A 27,832-nucleotide genomic window follows, 5' to 3' on the forward strand; every position below is an offset into this window, starting at 1 on the left:
GATGTTGGTTGGGGGAGATGGAGTTTCAGGGAATCCTCTGGGCTATGATGGTGCTGAGTCCTCACGCTGGGAGGGGGGAAGGCTCAACAGAGGAACGATGGATACCAACAGCACTCCTACCCAAGAGAGAGCCTCATCTCTGGCCCTCACTCTGACAACTCAGTATCTCCCTGTATGTCCCTGGTGCCCCTTGAGCAGCCGACCTGGTGCTGGTGCTCAGAATGAGCAAGTCAGTCACTGCAAAAATTCACTCACAAACCTGGCCTCTGATGAGGCATTTGCAGTCACCTGCTATAGCTGCCACAGCTTCTGTCCCACTTAGCTGGTCAGGACAGGGCATCCTCGCCCCCTGCTACCTTCTAGTTACAGGGTGATTTCTTGTTTCTCTCCCTTGTTGTAGTGCTTCTATTCATCTGGATCCTAGGTAACTTCGTTTGCTGTTTGCACTGTTTTTCTGTCACAACTTTGATTTGGTTGCAAGAGAGATGAACAAAGCCTCTATATCATCTATGCCATTTTTCCCCATCCTCTGATCTACTTTTTAAGTCAGTCTAGCAGTTTTCCTGAGCAGTTTTTATTTCCTATAACGTGCACACGTATGTCACTGAAAAGCTTATACTAAACCAGAAAAATCTATTAGAATAACATCAGCACAGTTTTTTCTTTTCATTTATCCTATATATCATGCATCCTCTATTGAATAATCATTCACTTATTCCTTTTTAAAGTCCTCCTTAATATAACTTGTTTGCAACGATATGCAACACTTAGAATTTTGAGGTCCATGACTAAATAGTTATTACACATTTTCCTTTTTCCTTCTGATATACCACTTTTGTTTGATGACCTCCATATGCATCATAAACAGTATTAATTATGGCTGCTGTTTAAATTAAAGGAATTTAATTACTTGAGGTGATGATACACATTATAGGCACTTGTTATATCCCCTCTCTTTTTTTCTGGAGGGTGATTTTTTGGAAAATCATTGCCTTGTATATGGTACAAGGGTCAGGATCCTAAGGATCATGATTTCATTCTCTTTTGACCATAATATTTCAATCTCATAAACTGAAATCCTATCCCTGTCCAGGACCCTTAGCATCACATTAGCTAAGAGCTTGGAAGACTGAGGGAAAATTCATCAGTATTATTGAAATTGTCATGGTATATGCTATGATCAGGTGGAGTATGATGGTTAAGTTGAGGCTCTGGAGTCAGATATATCTGTATTTATCTGTCTTGCTGACTGCTCTATTTTCAATATTTAGAACAGTGTCTAGTACATATCAGACATTTAGTAAATTATTTGTGTAGGAATAAGTGAATCCCAGTGCACCAGGAGACTATTTTAGTCATCCTGTAATTAATCTGAAAATCATCATTTGAGTTTTAATCCCTCTCATTACTGCCAACATTGGCAGAGGCTTTGTTTCCACAGTAAATGGAAGATTCAGGTTTATTAGTAATTGTTTACCAGATTTGCTCCTGGAATTATAAAGCCATTAGTCATAGTTTCTTTTGAATATTAAGGTAGTAATAGAGCTTGTGTATGTGGCCCATGTTGTTGATGGTTCTAGATATGAGCTACAGTTTTCTTCCTTCTTAGTTACAGTGTGGCAGCATTGACAGGATGTTTGTTCAGGTTGCTTGGCTTGCCTCCCTTTTGATTCTGAGCTGTGATACCACAAATCTTAATGGACTCTGTTTTTTTGTAAATACAGCTTCTTTAAAATACAATTCACATACCATACAATTTACCCATTTAAAGTATATAATTCAATGGTTTTTTAAATGTATTCACAGAGTTGTACAAACATCACCAGCAATCAACTCTAGGACATTTTTATCACCTGAAAAAGAAGCTCAGTTACTCCCAACCCAACTACTTTCTGTTTCTATAGATTTCCCTATTCTGGACATTGTATATAAATGTAATCATACAATATTTGGCCTTTTATGTCTGGCTTTGTTCACTTAGCATGTTTTCAAGGTTCATCCACATTGTAGTATGTATCAGTACTTCACTCCTTTTTATTGCTAAATATTCCATTGTATGGAGATAAACACACACACAATATTTATCCATTCATCAATTGATACCATTTCTTTCTATTTTGAATAGTGCTACTATTATGAATAATGCTGCTATGAATATTTGTGTGTAAGTTTTTCTATGGATATATGTTTTCATTTTTTTCAGGATTAGAATTGCTGGGTCACATGTTAACTGTATTTAACATTTTGAGGAACTGTTAGACTGTTTCCAGAGTGACTTCGCCATTTTACACTAGTAGTAGCAGCGAATGAGGGTTCCAGTTTCTCCACATCTTTGCCAACATTTGTTGTCTATCTCTTACCCATAGGCTATAGCCATCCTAGTGGTTGTGAAATGGTATCTTACTGTGGTTTTGCTTTGCATTTCCTTTATGGCTAATGATGTTGAGTATCTTTTAATGTGCTTTTTGCCATTTGTGTATCACTGAAGAAATGGGCTACTTTGCCCATTTTAAAATTGGATTATCTTTTTACTACTGAGTTGTAAGAGTTCTTTGTATATTTTAGATACAAGTCTCTTATCAAATATGTACATTCTGTGGGGCTTTTTTTTTTCTCACTTTCTTGATGGTATCCTTTGAAGCAATTTTCAATTTTAATGTAGTTGAATTTATATATTTTTTGTTGCTTGCGCTTTTGGTGTCATCTAAGAAGGCTTTGTCTAATCCAATGTCAAAAAGATTTAATCCTAAATATTCTTAGTTTTATAGTTTTAGCTCTTATGTATTAGATTTGTGATCCATTTTGAGTTAGTTTTTGTGTATGGTGTAAGGAAAGGATCAGCTTGATTCCTCCTCCCCACCCCTTTTTTCTGCATGTGAACATCCACTTGTTCCAGCAACATTTGTGAAATGAGATTTTGAATTGGCCCTTTCGCTTCTCATTTTTTTCCTGACAGGAGAATATCCACACCTTGGGTTTTATTTACCTACTAGTACATCATTTTCCCACCCAAATTGTGTGTTCCATGCAGATGCAGTGATATTTTCTTTTTATCATTAGACAGATTACATCAATGCCAGTTTCATGGATGGCTACAAGCAGAAGAATGCTTATATTGGTACACAAGGTAAGTTGGTCTGCCCCTAATGAGTTGGTTTTGAGTCATCTACCTGTGATTCCTTACACCAGATGACAGCATTATTTTTAAAGAAAATGGTTACTCGAGGTGATATTGTGGCCATTAAATCCTGGCCTTTCGTAAAGATCAGAGTTATTTTTTAAAAAGATTGGGGGTTATTGAGGAAGGCAGATGAGAGATACAGAGTTTCTGTATCAGATGAGCCTGGAAACCCACTGTATAGCGATAAACTGGAGATTGAACACACAACACCAGTATAAGATTTTGGACTGTGTCTTAAGATTGCCAACCCAAGGGAATGGGACATCAGAACTCACTGGCCAGTGAGATTCTCTTTATGGCCAGTAGGAGGCCAGAAGTGCCAGTGGGACTTCCCAGAAATTGAGTCCAATCTATGAATGGGTGTTGCTGTCCTAAGAGCCTTCTTTTGTCACTGTATGATCACAGAGAACCCCAGCACTCTTCTGACATGAATAGTCTGTGTTAGGTCTGACAGTGAAGTCCTGGGCTCTAGGAGTATTTCAGATAGAGCTTTTATAAATGCTTCTGTGGGCCTAGTACTCCTCCTGACCTGGTCTCTGCTATCTCAAGGAGAATATCAGGTTGCCTTCTAAGAGGGTGGCAAAAAATCACAACACAGGAGGACATAACCGGCCACTCAGTGGGCTTAAGGCCTTTCAATCATTGCAAAACATAGCCAGCAAAAGATCTGATGGATACTTCCTTAACCAAGTGATCAAACTAAGTGTCGCCAATAATGGACAAACAAATCTATGCTCGCTTTACCACATAACCTATGTTGTATGTTTCCAGTTTTTAAATCCGAATCTAATCACGAAAAACCAGACAAATCCAAATTCTGGGACATACAATAAGAAAACTGGTCTAGATTCTTCATAGTTAATGCCATAAAAACAAACAAACAAAAAAGCCAGGAAACTGTTCTAGATTAAAGGAGACTAAAGAGACATGATAACCAAGGGTACTGTGTGATCCATGATTGGAACCTCAGTTAGAAGGTAAAAACTGTTAAGGACAAACTATTAGGACAATTGGAGACTAGATAATATTGCTAGATAATTTTAGATAATATTATTGTATCAATATTTAATTGCTTAAGTGTAATAATGGTATTTTTTCTGTAGGAGAATGCCCTTGTTCTTCTAAATATTTGTTTGAGTAATTTAGGAATGAAATGTCATAATGTCTGAAACTCATTTTTAAATAGTTCAGTAAAAAAGAAAATACATGTATATAATAGTTCCCCCCTTATCTTTGGTTTTGCTTTCTGCAGTTTTAGTTACCCACAGTCAACCATGATCTGAAAATATTAAATGGAAAATTCCATAAATAATTCATAAGTTTCAAATTGCACACCATTCTGAGTAGCATGATGAAATAAATCTAGTGCTCCATCCCACCTGGGACCTGAATGAACCCTTTGTCCAGTGTATCCACATTGTATATGCTACCTGCCCATTAGTCAGTTAGAAACCATCTCAGTTACCAGATTGACTGTAGCAGTATCACAGTGCTTGTGTTCAAGAAAAACTTACAGTAGCCTAACGCTGTGTCATAGTGCCTATGTCATTCACCTCACTTTATCTTATTACGTAGACATTGTATCATCTCACATCATCACAAAAAAAGGGTGAGTATAGTAAAGATATTTTGAGAGAGACTACAGTTACCTAATTATTCTATCTTATTATTGTAGTTAATCTCTTATTGTGCCTCATTTATAAAGTAAACTTTATCATGGTTATATATGTATAAAGAAAAAAAAAGTTTGGCACTATCCATGGTTTCAGGCATTCACTGGGGAACATATCCACCACAAATCAGGGAGGACTACTGAATAGTGAAAGCAAATGTTGCAAAGTGATAGCTAAAAATGATAGCTTTTGAGCTAAAGAATGTCTGGGTACACCATACTATTCTTTCAACTTTTTGTAGTTTTAACATTTTTCAAAATAAAAGCTGAGGAAGAAGCAAAAGGAAAAGGGCCTTTAGATTCTTGGCACATTGTTAATTGGTCTTATGGTCACAGATTTATTTTTTTCCCCTAGGAGGGACCACTCCCTCCAAAAGGAGTCCTTTCAAGATCGTAAGAAGAAATAAGAGAACTATCAGGAAAGATTTTTGGCAGGTATAGGATGTCATGTGATCTGCCTGAGCCTAGAGGCTTTGTTGAGGAGGATGGCTTTGGCATGGTTGGGCTTACGGAGGGTAAGGATTGGCTTTAGAGGGCTCAGAATGCTCCTTTCTGAGGTTTAGAAGGCAAGGGCACTGCTTAGTGTTGCGAATTATGCAGGGATCGAGTCCTTTAGGCTGGCTCTGGAGGCCCTGTCCAGAAGAGACCCCTCCAGAGTATGGGTCAGAAGATTTCTTGAGTCAAACACTGATCACCTTTAGAGAGTATCAATACTCAGCACTAGAATATAGGGGTCTTGTGATGCTGAGAAGGCTAATTTGATTTGCCTGGTTAACCTTCTTGGCTATATTTAGTATTCTGATTCTTAATTATAATAATATTTCTACTAATAATACCTGTCATCTCTTGAGAATATATATTATGTATCAGGTATATAATCTCCATCTAATTATTATGGACTCTGCAAGGAAGTTTTATTAATCCATGAACAAACTGAAGCCTAGAAAGTTTAGGTGACCTTGGATCACACAGCTAGCAAGTGACAGAGGTAGAATTTGAATGCATGTCTATTTGGGTCAAAAGTTGGAGTAAGCTAAGTCAGTGGATTGTTTTACCCATGTCAGCACAAACTGGTGACTTTATTTCTTCAGAAAAATCTACTGTTAAAGAGTCTAATCTAGGGAGTACAACTTTTCCTTCCAAATCTCTCATGCCTTTGAGGAAAATTATGACCCTTCTCTGCCCAGCCTGAGCCTGAGTGGTATCTGGGTTATCAGGTCCTCTGATAGGCAACACCAATCTGTCAGTGGTTTGAATGTGCAAAGTAAAGTATATGAGAACTGCTGTGGTACAGGATAGTGGGATATGGATAAGGTTGGGAGTCAGAGATGGACAAAGCATGTTCTTATTGTCTTCTTAATGTATGTACTATGGTGATGCATAGCTGTTAAGAAAAAATTTAGAAAACAAAGATGAAAATCATCCATAACCCTAAGACCCAGAGATAATGTTAACATTTTGTGTCTCTTTCTAAACCTTTTTCTATGTGTAAAAATATAGACATAGAAAATATCTAGCAAAATAGGCTTTGTATACATTATCTCTTTTTTTTTATTTGATAGTATCCTGTGAATACCTTTCGATGGCAAAAATACAGCTTTTATAATATCACCTTATGGACTGTTTAAATTAGCGGTATGCCATAATTTATTCTTTTGTTAGACGTTTAGCTTGTTTCCAATACCTCACATGCTTTTAGTAGTGTCCACTTATGCAAAGAGGAAATTCTAGTATTATAAAATGTTAGTATGTGCTAAAAAAGCTTTAGCAAAAAAGGTAGTGAAACCAGCAGACTTCTGGGACAAAGTCAACCCTTATTACTACTTCCCTGAAACCAGAGGAGGAAAAAGCACTGGAAAAGTACAAGGAATTATCCTGAGTTGTTACTCCCTTGGTTGGCTTACAAGTATCTTCAAAGTTCCTGCTGAGTGCCCAGCCCTGTGCAGGTTCTAACACAGATGGAGAACTCGATGACATGGCCTTTGCCCTCAGCCCCATGTTTGCTGAGACATGAGTAATTCTCACAAAGTAAAATGACTGATGTAAGGCCATATATAGTAAATGGTTAAGGTGTTTTCATCTAGCTGTGCCATCAAGATCTGAGAGGAGAGGAAGATCCACAAGGAATGTGGTAGTCAAAGAAAGCTTCAAGAAAGAGGCAGCACTTGAAAATGGGTAGAAAGTGAACAGCCTTAGAGGTGAGAGAGATGCTTTAGCAAAGGAATAGAAGTAGATGAACCAATTTTTTGGAAAGATTAAACTAGCTAGGGTATCCAGAATAGATTGGAAGAGAGAGCTTTGTTTAGAAAAGTAAACCAAAATGGTAGCACAGTAGCTCAGACAAAAGCTGATATCGTCCTCATGGCAGTGAAATTGGGCAGGGAGATCAGGATGGGGGCAAAAGGATAAAAACCAAAAATATTCAAAGGCAAAAAATCTCTGGGACTTGGTAACTGATTCTACAAGATAAAGAAAATGGGAAAGTCAGAATTGACTGACAACTCTTTAACACTGAATGATTGAAGAATGCCAGTACTATTAACAGAGTTGGGAAAGTAGAGAAAGCAAGCTAGTCTTGAAGGAGGAGACTGAATTGCAAACATGTTGGATCTGAGAAGATGATGGGACACAGAAGGGGAATGGTTCGGTAGGCAACTGGTATATTATAAGGCTTAGATGAGATGAAAAAAGCTAGAGATGTGTACACCATTGACAGTCTGGAAGTGATAGCTAATGCCCTAATTTTAAGGCTTTGAGAGATTATCTCTAACAGTGCTTCTCAAACTTTAACCTACCTACAATGTCACTTGAGGATCTTGTTAAAATGCAGATGTGCATTTCTAATACTCTCACATATGATGCTGCTGCTAGTGGTTCAAGGGGCCATGCTGAATAGCAATGATATAGCGAGAAGAGCAGAGAGCCAGTTTCTGTGCTTTGGAGATAGTACTTGGGAGAAAAACTGAAGAGACTAAAAAGAAAAGTAATTCCCAGGGTCATGTACCTTGTCTTCTCCTTTCATTCCAGGACCTTTGGAGAATACCTATCGTGATTTCTGGCTTATGGTATGGGAGCAAAAAGTCTTGGTGATTGTCATGACTACTCGGTGAGTTTATCTCTCTTCTTCTCACCCTCTGCTCCTACCCTGTCCCTAAGCATGGGTGATTCAAAAGAGTAGAGTTTAGCTTTTAGAAATAATGAGGGTTAGGAAGGCCATGGCAAACAGTTTGGAATGTCTTTGCTTTTTCTTAGCGGACTCAAAGTTAACACAGCCAGGGTATGGTGGAGATTGATAGACCTAACTTGTCAATTAATTCATGGTGCTCTGGTGACCCTATTCCAGTTGCAGCCTATTCTTAGGTCCTGGCCTCATCCACTTAAGGAAGTATTAGGAAACATGGGCAATTCACTTTTAATCTGGTCCATACATGCAAAGGGCAGCTGTCTTCCTGGTGTCTGAATCACCAGTTCCTCTTTGCTCTTCCTTTCCCTGTTACTTTAGAGCATTTTCTTCTCATTTAGACAGGAAGCTCTTATTAAAAGGAATATTTTTGAAAATTTTGTCACACATCTGCCAAAACTTCAGAAATTACTATTTCATTAGTATTACTATTGTCCTCATCATCAGATGAGGAAAAATAAATTAACGAGAGTGTTAGCTCAGTTCCCTTTCTCATGGCACTGTTATAGCCATCTTTGATTTGGAGAAAGGTCGTGGAAGAAGTACCACCTTGGAGTACTTTGGAGCCACTGAAAACTAGTGAGGTAGACTTTAGGCCTTTACACAAACCTGCTGGTATCCCAGGAGCTGTGCCTTTCGTACTCCTCTATCAACCAAGGGCCCTTATTCGGGAAGAGAACGAACAGTGACTGAGATACACGGCAGAGAGTTCAATCTGGCCCACCCCATTTTCTCTACACTCTTTCTTTGTCCACCTTGTCTTTACCTTAGGTGTGTGAGGAGTACCAAGAGGTATCAGGAAACAGGCCAAATGATATAGCAGGTGCTCAGTAAATGTCTGCTAAATGAGTACATGCAGAAACTTTAGCTGTTGTTTAGAATGAAGGTTTCCTTTCCTTTCGTTCAAGAAGCAAAGGCATTATTAGACAAGAGGAATTCAAGAGATGATGTTGCTGCCTAGGGGTATAGCAGGTCCTGGGGAGGGCAGGGTTAGTGCTGTGGAGAGAGAGGAAGGATGGAATACTTACCTTGCTCTATGTGTCTTCAGCTTTGAGGAGGGCGGCAGGAGGAAGTGTGGCCAGTACTGGCCTTTAGAAAAAGACTCTCGGATCCGATTTGGCTTTCTCACAGTGACCAATCTAGGCGTGGAGAACATGAACCATTACAAGAAAACAACACTAGAAATTCATAACACAGAGGTAAATCCAGGTTTCTATTTTCTCTTTTTTGAAGCTAGGGAAGACTCTTTACTATAAAGAAAATCTCTAAAGAGAATAGGCAGGATTCCAGGGATCTTAAAAGTTGCTTCCATTATTCTAGGAACAGGATCAGGGTAGTCAAATCAAAGCCAATATAGCCATATTACTTCAACACCACAGTGGCATAAAACTTAGAAGAAATCTGGGTCCTACAAATAGGAATTCTGCCTTCTCCAGACCTTTAACCTTTTCTTCAAGTTTGTAGAGAAGCAGTTGTAGAAAAAGTTGAGGGTAGTAGGCAGGAACCTTGATAGTAGAGATCCCAGGGGATTGAGAACTAGAAAAGCCTAAGGTAGTTAGCAGAAGTGACCTCACTAACTTTTGCTTCTTTTTCTGTCCAAGGAGCGGCAGAAACGTCAGGTGACCCACTTTCAGTTCCTGAGCTGGCCAGATTATGGTGTCCCCTCCTCAGCAGCTTCCCTCATTGACTTCTTGAGAGCGGTCAGGAGCCAGCAGCGGCTGGCTGTCAGCAGTATGGGAATGCGTTCCAAAGGGCAGTGCCCTGAGCCACCCATTGTGGTCCATTGCAGTGCAGGCATTGGCAGGACAGGTAATGCACCTGGTGCAGCTCTCGGAGCCTCTAGAGGCAGTAACAGTGAAGGAGAGATAACAAGCTCTTTGTTGCCAGATTGGGAAAATTTAATCCATTGGTGCTGAATTGCCATGAAAAATTCTTCTTTAATGTCTTTTTGGTATTCCCAGTGCTAAGTGTGCTGGCCAGAATATACACTTCATAAGCTATATCCTCTGGGGGATGCTTTATACATCCCATCAGCATGATTTTTTTCTGAACCAATCACGTTACCTGGGTGTCCCAGAATGTTCAGATGGGCTTTCGCCTCCTTCCCATCCCCCTCCTTGGGGAGATCTCCACCCTGTTCTGTGCTCTCCATTCAGGAGCCAGTTAGCAGCTTTCACCTTAAGGAGAAGTGCACTTCAAGGACCACTGGCCTTTCTAGTTAGAGGTTCCTTTTGGAGAATACATTTATGTTATTAGATCTCTATGGAGAAGTTATAGAGTCTCTGAAAATTAGAGCCCAGTGTGGGAGTGCTGTTGTTCTGTCTAGGATTGTCACCTTCCCACCTGCCGTTCCTGTTACCTCCATATACATCCTGAGAGACAAAAGGCCTTCTCATTTCTCTGGACTCCAGCACTCACTGTGCACTCCTCCTCAAGTCTTTTAAGGCCGGAGGTCCCTTGCCTTTGAATTCAGTCATCCAGTCCTCCCTGGGTTATTTGGTAGAGAGGGAGGGGAGAGGGGAGGTAGATTAGGTATGACCACTTCCTTCCTTCCTTCCTTCAGGTACCTTCTGCTCATTGGACATCTGCCTGGCACAGCTGGAGGAGCTTGGTACCCTTAATGTGTTCCAGACAGTGTCCCGCATGAGGACCCAGAGGGCCTTCAGCATCCAGACCCCTGAGCAGTACTATTTTTGCTACAAAGCAATCCTGGAGTTCGCAGAGAGGGAGGGCATGGTGCCCTCCAGCCACAACCTCCTGGCCACGGAGGGTCAATGACTGTTACATGAGCCTCCTACATGCTGGCCAGCCTTCCTTTAAACCACCCTGGACATCGCTGAGCCTATAGGTTGCCATCAGTTACGCTGAAGCCATGGACCAACCTCTTGTGTTTCCCGGTGCACGCAAGGCAGCCTTTCCCTTTGGCTAGATAGATATGGTGAAATTGTCACTAGAAAGGGCCGCAGCAATGTGTTCTTAATTCCTAGCACCTGCTATCGAACTGTGCCTTATTAAAACCAAATTGTGGCTATTGATTTTTGCCAGGGGCCCTAAGGTAAGTGGGGAAGGAACTCCCCCCTTTCCCAATGCCATTCTCTTTCTCGAGGTCTCTTTCTCATTCCTTCCCTTTGCTAGGATTTGATGGGGAGGTTTGGTGAGCATCTACCTTCCTTCCCAGAAAGCTTGACCAAGTTACATATTCTAGAAAGCGTCCCGAGTGCCAAGCACGTTTATACCTAGGGCGTGTATTCCAGTCTTTCTGTGTGTGTGCGTGTGTGTATGTGCACTTAAGTGTATGGGTCCACATGTATGTGTGTTATAATATATATTGTATGTGATAATATGGTCGTATTCTATAAATACATATACACAGAGTTATTCCTTCGTAGAAGTTCCTGGGGTTCCGTGTTCTGGTTCAGGAGTCATTGCTTCTTGGACCCTCCCTTTTATCCTGGACTGGATCACGTCTCCTGTTGTTAGACTGCAAAGTGGTGGAAGAGGACACACACACATCCACTCTCCATGCTCCTGCCACAGGCCCTCATCCTTACATAATGACTTAGCTCTCTCCAGGATGCTGCCTGTCAGAGCCAAGAATACTGGTTTGTGGTGACACTGGTTTAATATAGCATGGGTTGCCATTACTTAATTATTTTCCTTTGTTTACTTTGCTGATTTTGTGAATAGACCTCCACTGTGATTCCAGACCTTCTCTTTCTTCTCGCTATCCCTTAGGGATTGGGGTCTGGGGGTAGAGATGAACTCACTGAACAGCCAGAGCCAAAAGTAATCGGTACAATGTCTTAGAAGAAAAAAGGAGCTCAGGTATGAGAGAGAGGAGACCACTACGAGAAGCTCTCCCTGGGACAATGAGTTGGTGGCCCCTTTTTCTTTTGCTGGAAGATTCTTTTCCTTATGCATCTTGGCCCTGTTGCCTCAGATGCCCATCTTTTTCTGCCTATTAGCCTGCCAGACCCTGGAGCTCAAGTTTTATGTTAATAAAAAGCTTAACTCCTGACTGGGTGAGGCAGTCCCCTGAAATTTCTATTTTCCCCCTATTCACTCAACCTGTCCCTGTCTGTTCCCAGCCTATCCAGCCTAATATGCCAGGGATGGAATCAAGAGTCCCTAGCACTCCACATTACCCACAAAAAAAATCCCAGGAACCCATACACATTCCCCTATCACAGATGAGGTTGGCAGCTAGCTGATCAGACCTCAATAATTTTATACTGTAATAAGCTCTTTGAATGTATATGTTCTTATTTTTACAATCTTTTCATTTTGTATTTAATGTCAATGGACTGAGTCAGATTCAGAACATAATTGTAAATGTTCATATTCAATATCTTACACCGATACAGTTTTGTATTTACATACAAATATACCAACATGATCAAACCCTATTAGCTTCATTAATTTGGTAGCAGTGTGGGGCTGGGAAAGTGAGGAGGGTATCCAGATCTAGTCTGGAAGGGATGGGGAGGCAGGGAGGGACCAAAGGCCTCAGTATTTGAGACTTTCAGATCTGAGAGCCACCCACATTTTCTGTAGGCCATGGCCTTAGCTCTGAGCAGAGATAAGGAACCAACACTAGTTAAGTGCTTGCTGGGTACCAATCTTTATGCTTGGTGCTTTTCCCCCATTACCTTATTCAGACCTCATAATAATTCAGTGAGTAATTATTCTCCCTCCATTCTGTTTCTATATAGATGAGGCAGGTAAGATGCAGAGGACTATAGTGATTTGCTCTAAAACTAGAGCCCAAGTTGGTCTGCTTGGAAAGCAAAGCCTTTGGCCTCTTCACTGCATTGCTGTCTCGCAAGATCAAGATAAAATTGCGTCTTTGGAAACCAGAGGGGTTTTTTTGTAGCTCTCTTTGAGTATAAACAGTTCTTAAAATTCCAAGTAATTGATCTTAAGAAGCCCATGAGGCATGTAGTAGACTAGAAGGGTGACAGAGTTGGTGACTGATTCTCCCAGAAAGGACCTCCTAGAGTGTAGGGTCTTCAGGTCTGTAGAGTACCAAAGTGGTCCTTCTCCCAGGGAAACACTATACCTGTGGGTACACTAGGCTTTATGGGAAGATCTTGAGTCATTTGCATCTCAGAATGGAACCAGAAGCTTTGTCCATGTAGGACCACCCCCCATTGCCATGTAGCTGCACCCTGTTTACCAGTGACAGCCTGCCTAGTTGGGGGATTGTTCTGGCTTGGAGTTGGTACAGATATTGGGGTGTTCTTAAAAGTAATAGCAGCTAACATTTACTGAGTGCTTAACTCTGTTCTAGGTACTGTTTAAAGTGCTTTCTAGGTATTTCATTCACTTTCAAAACAATCTTTTGAGGTAGGTATTGACAAAACAAAAAAACTGAAGCACAGGAAAATTAATTTGCCACTGCCAAGAACCCAAACCATCTGACTCCAAAGTTCCTGCTGTTAATGTTAACTATTACACTAGACTCCCTCTAAGGATTCATCTCCTGATCTGCCAACAAGTTTTTCTTGAGTTTCTTAACTTAATCAAGAGCTGAAGTGTACAGCAAAAGATTAAGCCAGTCCTTTCTCTGGATGAGCTTCTATTATCTTGGGGGCAAGCAAGCGTAAGAAGTGTACAGAGATACTTGAAATTTGCAAAGTCAGAGAGGTTAGGGGGTTGGAGAAATACACAGGAAACAGGATTAATGGTAAAAGATCTGGACAAGGTAGACTTGAACTGTCATTTACTTGAAGAGGCTGTAACCCATTGCTCTGTAAATTCAGATGTTACAAGCATGAGTTCCTCATGGCACATCTGATTGAGGTTATCACTTATAAGAGCTCCATAAAGATGCAAATTCCAGGATCCTACACAGTAGGTGGTTAAGTGAGTGACAGAATGAGCTAGCTTTCGGAAGCATTGTGTTTGTCCATGTTCCTGATTCAGGAAGGTTAGCAAATTGATGTCTTACAAATCTAAGAGAAAAGGATCAATAGCCCTCTCCCTCCTGCCCCCACCCCCCGTAGTTTACTTATAGCTTTTACCATTGGCAAGATAATCAATACTCAGTGTGAGCCTACCTGTGCTAGGTGTTAAAGGAGGTAAAGAAAGGGGAAGACAGAAGAAGCCCCTAATCTGTTCAGGAAGTCAAGGCTTTCACACAGGGTATTTGGTGAACAAAGCAAGAGAACCCAGTCAAATGCTGGAGTGTACCGTTGAGAACATAAGATGAAGAAAAAGTATTCAGGGGAGAGAGAGCATTGTGGGCTAACACAGGCTTGTACTTTTAAATTGATTGCTGTTTTTTCACCTAACTTACTCCCTCTAGCATTGGTCAACTCATCCTGCCCATCCCTGTCAGCTAGGATAGGACTCTTGAGGTGAAGGGTTGGTTCCCCAGCATCCTCAACCTAGGAGGCCCACCATTGTCAATCTCCATGTCACCATTTGCAGGTAAATGACAGAATGGGACTGGTTCTTGGGACACTGGACTATTTTAGCATCATAGCTTGAGGAAGATGGGACTCCTGCCCATAAAGGCTTTCCTTCTCTAGAGACAATCAGTTACACATAGGGAAATTCACAAATCAGACCTGGAGGGAGATGGACCAGGTAGAAAAGCCTTCTTAGAGTGACTGAGCTCTTCAGTAATTTTGAGGTCTCACCACTCAACCCAAGCTAAGTTCTAACTTCCTTTTGTGAAATAAAGGGCTGCATTAGATGATTATACTATAGGCCCTCCAACTTTTAAGCCTCTAGTCCTTTGTTGGACAGTGCACCTGCAGAGGAACCATAAGGCTCTTCTCCAGTTGGGTCAGCTCCCACTTGGAATCTCCAGTTTTAGCTTGTTTTCAAAGTCTCTTTCAAGCTGCTGTCACTTTCCTATATTCCCTTCCCACTTGTCCCCCAACTTGGAAAGCAGGTCAAGTCTTCCTTATAATCAACTGACAAACCCATAGACCTTTAAGGCTTTTATGCTTTAAAGCCTCAGTGACTCAGAAACATGGAATGAACTGACTAAGGACCCAGAGCTCCCAGCCAAGTTCTTAAGATTTGTCACAGGTGTTGGTCACTACCCACAGACCACTGTTAGCGTACCAAGGTCAGGAACTAAAGTTCCCACCAGCCTGAGAAACAGATTTTCTCTTGGGAGGTGTCTGCCCCATAGTTATCACGACAGTTGTATTAAGTGTCTTCAACTATACTGCTCTTAACCATAGAGAAGATTGGGTCTTCTTCACAAATAGAAATCTAGCACTCAGAAACCTGTTGCAATGTTTAACCTCTCTCCATCTGTCACCATAGCTTTTGTAAAATCCTTCTGTTTAAGCTAAGTTTGCATGCTGCAGTCTTAAATACCCATATTTTTTCTGGCAAGGACCGAGGTAGACTAATTACACCAGAATCTTAGCTAGAAGTGTTGGATGGAAACTGAATTTTTCAACAATTTAAGGTAATATGTTCCTGTTAGTTGTTAGGACTGAGATGAAGATGAAAGTAGGAAAGCAAGACAGATGTAGACCAAAAAAATAGTCAAAAAAGGTACAGTGCCCCTCCCCTACTCCAGATTCACTTCCTTCTTTCCCTCCTCCCATATCAAAACCTGGCTGCTTCTCTAAGTTAATGTAGTTGTCCAAACTTCATGACTGCCCAGATGCACGGCTGAGCCTAGGTCAACCAGTTCATCTGTGGTGTCTCTGTTTTACTTACTTGACCTTTAATAGATACCTATAATATGGCCAACAGCCAGTGAACATATAGTCTAACGTTCAAGGCATATTCTGGGCCAGAGATGTCAGTTGGGGGATTAGTTTAGATAGAAGCTAGGATCCTTGAAAATGGGTAAGAACAGAAAAGGTTGAAGAAAACAATAAGAGAAGAGACCCTTGGGAGCCACCAACATTTAAGAGAGGATGGAGGAAGAAAAGCCTGTGAAAGATTTTGAATAATAAAGGAAACCAACAAGGCCAGGCTATGTTCTCACAGACTGGTAAGAGGTAGGGAGTAGCTGGAATGAACAAACAGGATTTAGAAATGTAAGTTCACTAGTGGTCTTCATGGGCTGACAGGGAGGAGACAACAATGCTTGGGCTGTCCCTACTTCACCAAAGCAAGGCCTACCTTTCTCTCTTAGGTCTCTGATTCAAAGATTTCATTTGAACAATGGAACTTGCTGCTTTAAAAAATCAAGAAGCAACTGATAGACAAAAGGAAACACTTTGAAAATAAAGTCCAGTAAACTGGGGAACATATTGTTTTGTCTGTTTTCTAGATGTGGGCTAGAGGGTAAATTAATGGTCAGTAAGGGGAAGACACTTCAAGGCAGTGAGTAGCAATCTTAAAATCCACTAAAAGATTCCAAGTCTCCAAAGCCACCCCGAAACCCAAAGTATGGAATATGTACACCCTAAGCCAGCTGATTGCTTGAGAAATGGAGTTTTTTCACACAGTGGGGTTGTTGGGTCCTTTGGGCCCATGCTGGCTTCTTTGACTGCAGCACCAGAAAGTGACTTGCATTCGAATGGCCAGGCAGGTGAAGAGGGCATGGCAACAGGATTAAGGAGAAAAAGATCTGAGAACTCTTGACTAAATGCTAAGCATATTCTATTTCTAATCTTACAACAGCCCACTGCGGAAGGTATTCCTATTCTTAGCTTACAGATAAGAAAATAAAAAGAGATAAATAAATGACTTGCCAAAGTCATCCAGCTCGAAGTGGCTAAATGGATTCCAACCAATAGCTTGGGGTTTTCCCCTTGAACCTATAGGGTGATTTTGGTTAGGGGTGGGGATCAAGCCTCAGATGCCCCCTGCCTGGAAACCGAGAATGGTCTGGCTGGATGAGGTTCTGTCAGGGCACTGGCACTGACATATTTTTGACAGTTACTGAAGTGCAGGCCTTCAATGGCTTAGTCACCACCTACCATAAGTATCCTAAAGAACTGTGAGTGAGTTCTTTCTATAAATGAAGGAAGGCATGTGTGTGCCCTTAAGGGTGTCTGAAGGTATGACACTACTGAGTATATGTGAGCTGAAAACGTGTGTGTGTGTGTGTGTGTGTGTGTGTGTGTGTGTGTGTGTGTGTGCTTGGAAGACAAATCTTGCTTCTTTGAGGATTATATTTTTGGATGGGCCAGAAATCTTTTAGAATGATCTGGGGACAGATTCCTCTTGGAGTTAGGGAAGTAAAGAGGGTAGAGCAAGAAGGGAGGCTGTTTTTCTCCAGAAGCCCCAACCTGGATCATAGGCCTTAGTGTGTATAGAGGCAGCACGTTGGGAATTGGATAAAGCGCAGGCTTTGGGCCCAAACATATTTCCTTGACTACTTGACTTGGGCAAGTCACTCTACTATTCTGAGCCTCAGTTTGCTCAACTACAAACAGGATAGTAATCCCTAACTCATACAAAAGGCCTCCTGGGCATCAACCTGGTTTCTCACTGTGACTTCTCCAAAGAAGGCCCTCACCTAAATTCATTCACTGGTTTGTCTTCACTGATAGGGTAAGGAAGAGGTAGGGTGGATGCAATTTTCAGAGCAGCTGGAGACCAATGTTGCCAAATGAAATACTTTCCTAGAGAGTCTGGTACTCACTGTGCTATGTAGACATCAATATACTGAGTCAGATACAATTGCTAGACCTCTTCCAAGGGGCTATAGGCACTTGGGGGCTCAGGTGAATTAGAGTGGTTATCCTAGAAGAGTTCAATCTAAGGGTATTCAGGAGGGGATTTTCACCAGAGTGGTGCACTTAGGAAGGTAGAGTGTGTCAGCAAAGTGGTCCTCTTGAGTGGGATTAACTATCCTAGTTGTAAATACTCCATAAGTAACTTCATTCACAGTATACCATGTGCTGTATAGGCTTACAGTCAAATGCTTGGGCCTTTGGCCTCCACAGAAGCTGAGAACCTCACTAAGTGTATTAAATATCATTAGATTTGATCTTCATAACAGAGCAAGGATTGCTGTTACTAAACTCTTGTACAGGACAGGAGGCTGATCCACAGATAAGAGACTAAGTGGGAACCATGCAACTCAACTTCTTACTAATGTTTCTTTTGCTCTACCACTCTGCTTCATCTCACATTCACACAGTATCTATTATGCCTTCATCTAGGCCACAGCTGCTTGGGAAATAGAGCAGGAATCTGAGATGGGGCTCCAGATATCAGGGGATCTTTGTTCTGATATAGTAAAACTTGGTCCTCACCCTAAGGAGCCTCCAGTCTGAGAATAAACCTCAACCTCTATGGCCCTATCAGGTGCTGGGCTTCCCACTGAATACACAGTCCTTCTCTCCTGGCCTTTCTTTATCCACATCCTACCCCTCAAGATTCCATCAATCAAGCTACCACCAAAATTCTAGTCCACAATGCACCTATATGACCCATTGCCCTTTCCAAATCAATATTTCCCCCCCCCTTCCCTCTTAGTGTCAAGCTTCCCTCCCCGCCTGACCTTCCAGCTCCATAAGCTCGAAGTGAGGAAAGAAGGGTCCTTAGAGCCAGTCTTTCCATTTTTCAACCCCATTTCACAGGGAGGAATAGGCCCAGAGGGAGAAAGGGATTCGCCTGAGGATATACCATCAGTTAGTTACTGGCCATGCTAAATCTAGAACCCAGATTTCCTAACCGCTAGCCTCAAGCTCTTCTCTCTCTTCACATACCAGGCTACTGATTCCTTTTCCCCCATTACCCCCACTGAATCAGTCACCCAGTACCCTTGAGTCTCATACACATCTCTACTTCTTTATCCTTGCTTTCCATTGCTACAGCCCTGATCAAGTCCTTATTATGTCTCGCCTGAATTGTTGGGACAGCCTAACTGGTAGTAGGCCCCCATTCTGACCACAGGATTCTTAAGGCCCTTCACATTCTGTGCTCACCATCTCATCCAAACTAACTGCCTTTCCTGAAGACCTCAATCAACAAGTCTTTCTTACTCACTCATTGTACGCCCTGGCCTCAGGCTCAGTTCTGTTGAGCACAGATGTGTGGGGTAGCTTCTGTCTCCCAGAAACTCCTTTTGGTTGAAAGTTATAACAAAAATTGCAAATGATTCAAGGAGGAATCTGAGTCAGAGCTTTGACTTGACGGCTGCTGAAGGCTTTCTGAATTGGGTGGCCGGGAGAGAGAAAAGAGACCTCTCTGCTCCCCCGACCTATACCTCTCCCCAAAAGATGTGCCTCTGCAGTCTCCAAACCCAGTATTACAACAGCCTTTGTGCTTCACCTTGCTGCCTTTAGGCACACTCACTCAACCTGCCCTTAGAATACATCCAGCTGCTGGCATGTTGAGTATCTTAAACCATAGTTCTGGGCCTGTGGTCCCATGACCATGCTGCTTACACATTCTGCAATGCAAGTTGAAGAATTTTAACCAGTGTTAAAGTCTTTTGCCATTTGGTTCCATCTTTCCAATCCTAACTTTCATGACTACAGCCACACTTGAAGGTCCTTAACAATGTTTGGCATTTACTCTTTTGTGCCTTTTGTTGAAAATGACTTGCTCCTCCATTTCTGCCTGATGAAATTATTAAGACCTAACTTGAATGCCACCTCTTCGTGAAGACTTTCTCAGTTTTCTTCAGCTATAATCTCCCTGCTCTGAGGTACTATGGATACCTATTTATATATACATACCTTTCTGCCTTGCCTTAGCTCTCTATAGCATCTCCTTAGCTCGGTTCAGAGTGAGCGGTACAGAGTGAGCATCTCATTCAGTCTCTGTGATTGTACCCAGTAGCAGGTGCGGTATGAATGTGTCTGCCTCATTCGTGGTAGGTGCTCAGACAAGTGCCTGTTGCCCTGAACGCAGGTCTTCCTGCTTATACAGTGCTTTCATTTTTAAGGCAGGCGCCTAACAGAATGAGCCATACACGGTTAGGTAACACAGCCAGTGAAGCCTAGACATTCCAGCCAGTCACTAGGGTGTCCCTATAGCCTCCCTCTGCCCACTTCTAAACGTACTGTGGGGGGCGGAGGGGGTAACCCCACTAGCTCCTCCTCCCAGTCCACCCAATGGATCAAGTTCCAGGTGGTCTCCCTCCAGCCTAAAGGCCTCAAACTCCAGGCAGCGGTGCCGGAGAGATAGGGGCCTATGCCACAGATGTCTCTCCCACGCGCAGCGAGTTTATCTCTATTAATTTTTGGAGGAGGGGGCGTTCAATGAAGGGAAGAGGTGGGGCGAAGGGAGGAGGCGGACCGAGGGTGACTGACGCGAGCGCCTAGGAGCCAATGGAGGGCGGGGGGCGTTCCCCCCCATTCAGGACTCCTCGCCTGGCTCGCAAGGTATGTTAAACAGCTGCTTTTAATTTGGTCTCCCTAATCTCTGGCATTTGGGGGGCTAGTTCGCAGGCCCATAGCTTTGGCTGGTCCGTCACGGTGCGGGCGCCGTAAGCTGCGGGACAGAGCTAGGGGAGGCTCGGAGTCCGAAGGAGGCGAGGGGCAGGCCAGGAAGGAGCGCTCCTGGTGCCGCCTGCTCGCCAGTGTGTTTCCCAGCCGGGCGGGATCTGTGGGGAGGGGTTCGGCCCAGCCCGGCCCGGGGTCGCCTGTATGCCGGCCGTGCTGCCTAGTTTATTTCACCGGTAGGTTGCGGTGGTGGAGGTAAGGGGCGGGCAGGAGGAGATTCCCCCAGCTCCCGGAATGCCTTAAAAATGATTGTAAAGAAAAAAAAAAGGGGGGAGATCTGCACACCGACAGGAGCCGGGCCGGGCTGGGGCGCTGGGCTCGGCGGCCTGAGCTGTCGGTGCCGGAGTGGGTCCAGACTAGAGTTCGCGAGCGAGCAGGGCCAGCAGCTTTCCCTGCTAACCACGCGGGGCGAGAACGGCTGCCGCCCCGAGCGTTTCGTTTATGTCCGCAAACTTGTCGGAGGGGGTGGTGGGCGCGCTCCGGAGAGGCGCGGCAGGAGGTTGTTATGGACTCTGGGGGCGGGAGCAACGCAGGCCTGGCAGGAGTGGAGGCCAGGGGCGGAGGGGCCACCGGAAAGAGCCCCCCGCGTCGATGTGGGCGCTCGGAACTCCTGGCCATGGCGGTGGAGCCGGCAATCGGTACTGGAACCAGCCAGGCCGCGAGCCCGCGAGGAACTCGACTCGGGGGTGTGGAAAACCTCCAGGAACTCAGCAGATTTGACCTGTGCTAGAGCTGATCCGGCAAACAAGGAGCTGCCTCCTTCCCCGCCCACTACAAGGCGGTGGAGGGGGCGGGAGCCGGGCGTGTGAGCGCGCCCACGAGGGGATGGCCTGAAAGGGGCAGTGAAGGTCGGAAACTGGGGAAACAGTCTACACGCTCGGACTCGGGAAAAGGAAATGCATCAGCGGGCGGGGAGGGGCGCAGGGGGGCGCGCCTGTCAGCCGGATGGCGGTCGCGAGCTGGTAGGCGGGGCGCCGGCGCGAACCGCTGCGGTCGGGCAGAGCGCCGCCGGTAGAGAAGTCGCAGGGGCCTGGGCCAATAGAGCGCATGGCCATTCTAGCCTCCACTCCATGACCTATCCTGTTTACTATCTACTCGGACGATGGCTTGTGCAACTGGCGCCGAGGACAGCTAGGGGGCGGGGCCTTTTCCTCTGTCTTCCACCCACCTCCGGCTCATCCAAGGGCCCGCCTTCTCTTGTCTTCCACTGGCTGGACAAGACTATCTTTTTTCCTTCTCGGTTATCGATTGGCTGACATTCACCCGAGCTCCGCCTATCGGAGGCCGGGCTGGAGTTTTAAGTTGCTAGGATTTTTTTCCGTGAAGGGCGGAGGGCGGATTCCTGCGGTTTACGTGAGGCGCAAGGTCCCGCCCCTACTCCTCATTGGTGGGACGGATAACCCCGCCTCCGGCGTTGCGAGCGTGGAGGGGCAAGTCGACCCATGTTCTCCGCCCCCTCCCTTGAGTTGTGTGCGCGCTCCGCACATGTGTGAGGCCCGCCTTGCTCCTCAAAATGCCCTCCCGCGCGGAAGTCGCGGGCTTGGATCCCTTGGCAAGGCGGGGAGGAGAGAACCAATAATACAGTGACTCCTTCAAGGCTCGAAATCTGGTAGCCTTTGCGAATAAGTTAGAGGTTGAGGGTGTGGAATGGATTTGGAGGGCTTAGCTCGGGGGTTTTGTAGCCAGTGGGATCTCTTTTCGGGCCAAGTACTAAAGAAAGGTTTGATCCTGCGGGTTGGCTATTCTTGCGCCCCTTATCTTCCAAAGATCGCCCTGAGCTTACGCTCGAGAACGCTGCGAACATGTGTTTTCCCAGCGCAAAGCAGCCGTTGTCCTTAAGTTGTAGGGTTTATCTAAAACTAAGAAACCTAGAATTGGCCTGGATGCCTTAGGCAGAATCTCGGGCAGCTCATCCCCTGTCGACAGAGAAGTCGTGGGGTGGCCAAATCCTGCTTGGGTTCGAAGTGGTTCTTGATGTCAGGTGGGAGCGCAGTTGTCGCACCCAGTCCAAGGAGTGGGGACAACCCAGTGTTAAAGGTAAACCTCAGTCAGCTCTGCAGAAGTGCTGCTTCTTCGAAACCTATTAAGGGTTTGGCCTGGGGTTCGCTTTCATCATTGTTACTTATATTTAGTGCTCCGTCCTGGGACAGGGCTTGGCTTCCGGCGAGGCTGTTCCCATTTGTCGGCCGCTCATGGGGTTCACGGCTGCCTTGTCCTTGCGGCTAGAAGTCATCCTTGGAGTCCGGCCCACCTGTTGCAAGCTCTCGCTTCTTGCCGTCTCCGCTGGATTGCGAAGGGAGGACAAAACAGGACCGAGTTCCCCTGGTGCCTGCCACTTGTGGACTGGGTTTTCTTGGAGTAGCCTTTTTTGCTGAAGAGCGGGAAACTCTAGTCCCGCCCTCTCCTTGCGCTCCTTGAGCGCCCTCCAAAGCAAGACGGCGTTATTTCTCCGCCTTATTGGTGAATAAAAGCAACCTATGTACTGCAAGCACTTTGTGTCCGAGGCACTATAATTTACAGAGGGCCTAGGGACTGCCATTAACACTCATTTGCCAACGAGGAGGTTAATAGTCGTTCTTAGTATCTTTTGTCCTCAACTCTGAAATTTTTAACCTTTAAGTGTGGGGTGGTTTAATTATGCCTGTCCGGACTCTTTCTCAGTTGTTAGAGTCTGAGGATGCCACCAGATCTGCCCTGCCGATCGCCGACTTCCGTACGCTTCATGCTCCGCCTTCCGGAGGCTTGCCAGGGCGGTGGCTGTTAGGCCCCTGCCTTCATTTTCGTTATCTCCGCCCTTTAAGACTGCTTATTCAGGTTTAGGGAGTGTCAATGTTAGAAGTGTGTAGCCACCTTACCAGCGAGTTGGCATCCCCTGGGGCTATTTTTCAGCAATGGTTACAATCCTTAATTCTGTTCTCTACTTACTGAAGAGAGTTGTGGCTGCTCCGGATATTTGTGTTTACCAGGAGGCAGAGTGTGGAAATGTAAATTGTAAAAAGAGAACGGCATTGGAAGGATGAGGTTCTCTTTTTCTTTTTTAGTAAGGGGGCATTCTAGGGTGGAAATGCTGCTGCCTCTCTCCTTCAAATACTAGGGATTGGATCTCGGTTGCTGAGCTCCACGGCTCCTCCTGTCTCGGGCCCTGGAACTCTGCGCTGTCTCTAGTGTAAACATTCCACAAAAGGACTGCTAAGGTTCAGCCTCCTCGCGCAGGGCGGAGTCAGCCCCTTTCTAGACGGGCATCCCGGCCAATGGAGGCTTCTACCGGGCACGAGGTATCCAATCCGATGGTTGGGGGCGGGGCATGGGCCGGCAGTGTGGTAGGAGGCTTCTGTCTTACTTACCGACATTTTACCCCACATCGGTTACTTACCTTCCTAGGGCAGCGGGCGAGCTAGGGGTAGCCTTCCAATGCAATGACCGGTGAGGGCGGGAGCTGACTTGTTGAGCCTGTGGCTGAGAAGGCACAGGGCGGGTTATGTGGAGTCCTCCAATGAAACGTGAATAGTTTCCCTGTTTCCTCCAATAGTGTTGCGGCTTGGGGGTGGGATTCAGCAATTCATCTCCAATAGGCGGGGTTGAGTTAGGGACGCTCCCCGCCAATAGGGGCGTGGAGAAGGTGAGCGGCTCCCTCTCCCCTCCCAGCAGAGGGGAAAGGGGCGGGCAGTCGGCAGGCAAGGCAGTACGATTGGCTAAACCTTTGACGGACGGATAGTGCACCCTGTGACGGAGCGAAGTTGAGTCTTTCCTCTGCGGGGCGGGCCGGCGGAGTGGGCGGGATTTCCCGGGTAACAGAGAAGCGGCCGCGGCGGTAGAGGCGGCGGAGACGGTTTCTCCATCTTCCCCCCCTCCCCTTCCCCCCTCGGAGTTTCCCTCCCTCCCTCCCTCTTTCCCAGTCTGGGCACCTGGGCCTGTGACTGCTTCGTTAGCGGAGAGGAGGCTGCCAGTCCGCTTCGGCGGGCCTATGCTCCTTACCGTTCTCGGGGCCTTCCTGCTGAGCCCAAGGCTCACGCCGAGAGGGACACGCAGTAAGGAGCGGCCGAAGCAGCTTTGCGGTGAGAGCATGCTGGGCCGGGGTCGGGGTGGGGAGCCTGTTGGCGGGTAATGCGGGACCCGAGGGTGTGTATTTTTAGGGGGGGCTGACCTCCTCGGCTTCCCGTAGAGCCGCGCCGGGCGGGAGGTGTGTGGATGTGTGAGGGGGGTGGGGGGCGGAGCAGGGTAGCTCCGTGCGGGAGGGGGGAGGAGAGCGTAGTCCCGGTGCGCGCGGAGGGGGCGGACTCTCGCGCTGCCGCTCAGGGGCGGGGTCGGCGCGCGCGTGCGATTGTGGAGAAAGGGGCGGGGCCGGCCCTGTGCTGAGTGCTGTCTGCGGCCGACCCCCTCCCATCCTGGGGTGGGTGGGGCCTCGGTTTGCTGCGCCCAGGCTTGCTGCTGGGTTGGGGGACGGGCGGGGGGTCTCCCTCGTGTGGCTTCGGGACGAAGCAGGGAGGGGGAGTGAAGTCTTCCTTCCTCCGCCTTCTCGGGATCCGGTTGGCCGGAGGGGCCATACGGAGCGGCGATGCCACGCCTCCTAGCCGCTCTCCCCCCTCCTCGCGGTTTCCGCCTCCTTGGCAAGTGAGGCGGGACTCGGGAAAGCCCGCTGTCGGTCTGGCTGAGAGTCGGGGCGCCTAGGTCTGCCCCGCCCTATGTCTCGGAGAGTGGGAGGGGCCCCAGTCGTCCGGAGCTGTGGCGGTGTCAGGACGCACTGTTGTGACTCGGCGGTGCCTTTTGCTTGGGGCACGAGGGCCTGGTGTCGGAGCTTTTGTCTCCTCCTTGATCCTTGCAGTGGAGATGGCACTGTGCAGCTTGGAGAGTGCGAGCATGGTCACCACCACTCGTAATTATTGGGGCAATGTGCTCAAAGTCCCTGCGTTGAAGTGTGCGATCGATTGCTGCTCGCTATGTGACCATGCTTCCGCAGCTGTGATGGTGGGGGGAGGGATGGAGAGTTATCAGAGACTGGAAATGTGGCGGAGGACCTTTCCTGGAGTTCCTTGAGGTTCAGTTACCGTCGCTGTATGGGGCGGGGCTTTCTTTGAGCCAATGAGGTGGTGGGTAGTTAGTTAGATTTGGCCACTGTTTCGGTGCCTTAGGACTTCAAACCCAGTTAGCTATGAAAGGCTTTGGAAATTCCTGCTCTTCACAGGGCTCAGATTTAAAAGAGGAAGTTTTGAATTTACATTTTACTGTTAAAATGATTTGATTCTAAAAGATGGTGATTTGCAAAAAAACCCTGAATATCCTGATTTCTTCCACCCTTGCATTTTTTAGTGCTTTCATTGTACAGGTGGCTCTGCTATATAAACCTAATTTCACAAAGAAGTAAGTTACAATTTAGGTAACTACAGGTGTTCTTGAAAAGTCTTCTGGTCTTATGTTATTGTTAGAACATTCGGACCACTTTATATTCTCTCAAGTATACTGGTCTTAACCTTGTTTTATTACAGGAAGTGGGGTGAAGTCGGGAACTAGTGTGGCCTTGTGTATGTGACATCTAACGTTGCCTTCCAACCTGTATTGGAGAATTGCCTTAGGACAACCATTTTGATTGAGGTCTTTGCTCTGACTTGATAGTCTATTATGACAAATAAACTTTTCAAGAGAAAATAAACATTGAATTATAAGTTTTTTTATTCACTAACATCCAAGCAAGTCCTCTGGCTAAATGTCTGAAGTTAAATTCTGGATTGTGCTTTGCTTGGTTGAGACAGAGAGCTTGGTGCCCTGTACTGGACATATGTGAAGAGAGTAAGTCTCACCTCAGCTAAGGAAGTAGGAGTGGCAACAGTATCTTTTTATTTTAATGGTGGCTGTAATAGAATTGGGCTGGATACTGAAAACCTGGGTGTTTTTCCTGATGCTATATACTGGCAAAGATAGTGAAGACAGTGGAGGATTTACCATTGAGGAAAGTTTGGTCCACATGTAGTTGTCACCACCATTTGCAGCACAGGTGTGCTGGGAAATGGAAGACCTAATTCTTGCTCTTAAAGAATCTCTTGCCTATTGGTGTAACAGAGTCACAAGTTCCACAGAGACTTTAAGAATTCAAGTAAGAACCTGGTTATACTGTCTTAGGAAAGTTTTCATAAATGCTTGTCTGTTCAGATATCAGTATTACAGATTATATAGTTTTGTCAAAATTAGAGACCCTGGATAGATTGGCATTTTGTAATTAAGGTTTCACCTAAAGAATAAGATTTTTTTTTTTTAAAGGAAGGAGATGTATAGTGATTTGATAAGATTCCTGGCAGAGCATAGTCCTGTTTACATCTTTAATCCAAACAGACAAGATACTGGATTGCTGTGCAAGGCAGATGTTAATGCCTGTGAATTTTAGTTGGAATTAAAAGATTATGTTCATGGAGTTCAGTAATCTAGTGCAGTGCTTTAAAAGGCTTTCTCATTCTTCTGGTTAACTCTACCAACCAAGAGTTTGTTAAGCTTTACTTTCTGTAGTTCTTTTAAAAAGTTATAGTTACATGGTTTTTCAAAGTACACCCTCTATCTCCTTGAACATTCAGAACTCAGCATTTATTGAGCCCTTACTATGTCCTAGGCACTGAGTTAGGGACCATACATTTATTAACCCATTTAATCCTCATGACAACCTGTGTAGTGGATACTGTGAAATCCATGATTTAAAGGTGAGTGGCACAGAGAGGTTAGATATATGGTAAGTGGCCAAGCCAGGATCTGAATCCAGGCATTGTGGTTCCAGAGTTCATGCTCTTAACTCTCCATTTCAGCTACCTCTGGTCTCAGGATAATAAACAGTGAAGGAACAGTATGTTTTTTCTTAATTTTGGTAAAAATATGTGTATAAAACAAAATTCACCATCTTAACTATTTTAAGTGTGCCATTCAGTGGCATTAAGTACATTAAAATTGTTGTGCAGCTGTCACCACCCTCCATCTCCAGAACTTTTTCATTTTCCCAAACAGAAACTATAGACGTGTAAATAATATAAATCTCTCCCCAGTCCCTGCCAGCCACTATTCTACTTTCTGTCTCTGAATGTGGCTAAGTACATCATAGAAGTGGAATCATACAGGATTTGTCAGTTGTGTGTTTATTTCACTTAGAATAATGTTTTCAAGTTTTATCCATGTTGTAGCATGTGTCAGAATTACCTTTTTAATGATAAATATTCTATCGTGTGTGCAAACCAGTTTGGTTTATCTGTTCATATGTTGATAGACATTTGGGTTTCTACCTTTTAGCTATTGTGAATAATGCTGCTTTGAACATGGGTGTATAAACATCTCTTCAGGTGCCTGCTTCAAAATCTTTTGGATGTTTACCCAGAAGTGATATTACTAGATCATATGGCAGTACTGTGTTTGTTTGTTTATTTATTTGAGGAACCAGTAGT

The 27,832-nt window shown here is 44.9% G+C and overlaps 2 protein-coding genes across 2 annotated transcripts in view; both read left to right on the plus strand.

Moving 5' to 3' along the window:
• PTPN9 (protein tyrosine phosphatase non-receptor type 9) overlaps positions 1–12,440 on the plus strand; it is a 66,736-nt gene extending 54,296 nt beyond the window's left edge. Inside the window, exons 9-13 of the mRNA XM_016144108.2 lie at positions 3,061–3,127; positions 7,881–7,959; positions 9,083–9,233; positions 9,636–9,843; positions 10,598–12,440. Of these exons, the coding sequence (XP_015999594.1) occupies positions 3,061–3,127; positions 7,881–7,959; positions 9,083–9,233; positions 9,636–9,843; positions 10,598–10,812 (720 nt within the window). The 3' untranslated portion in view covers positions 10,813–12,440. The remainder of the gene's footprint in view (positions 1–3,060; positions 3,128–7,880; positions 7,960–9,082; positions 9,234–9,635; positions 9,844–10,597) is intronic.
• An 11,816-nt stretch (positions 12,441–24,256) lies between these two features.
• Positions 24,257–27,832, plus strand: part of SIN3A (SIN3 transcription regulator family member A) — a 52,684-nt gene continuing 49,108 nt past the window's right edge. Inside the window, exon 1 of the mRNA XM_016144098.2 lies at positions 24,257–24,475. The gene's annotated coding sequence lies outside the window, so the exon portion shown is untranslated. The remainder of the gene's footprint in view (positions 24,476–27,832) is intronic.

Source organism: Rousettus aegyptiacus, unplaced genomic scaffold, assembly GCF_014176215.1.
Source record: "Rousettus aegyptiacus isolate mRouAeg1 unplaced genomic scaffold, mRouAeg1.p scaffold_m13_p_3, whole genome shotgun sequence".
NCBI lineage: Eukaryota > Metazoa > Chordata > Mammalia > Chiroptera > Pteropodidae > Rousettus > Rousettus aegyptiacus.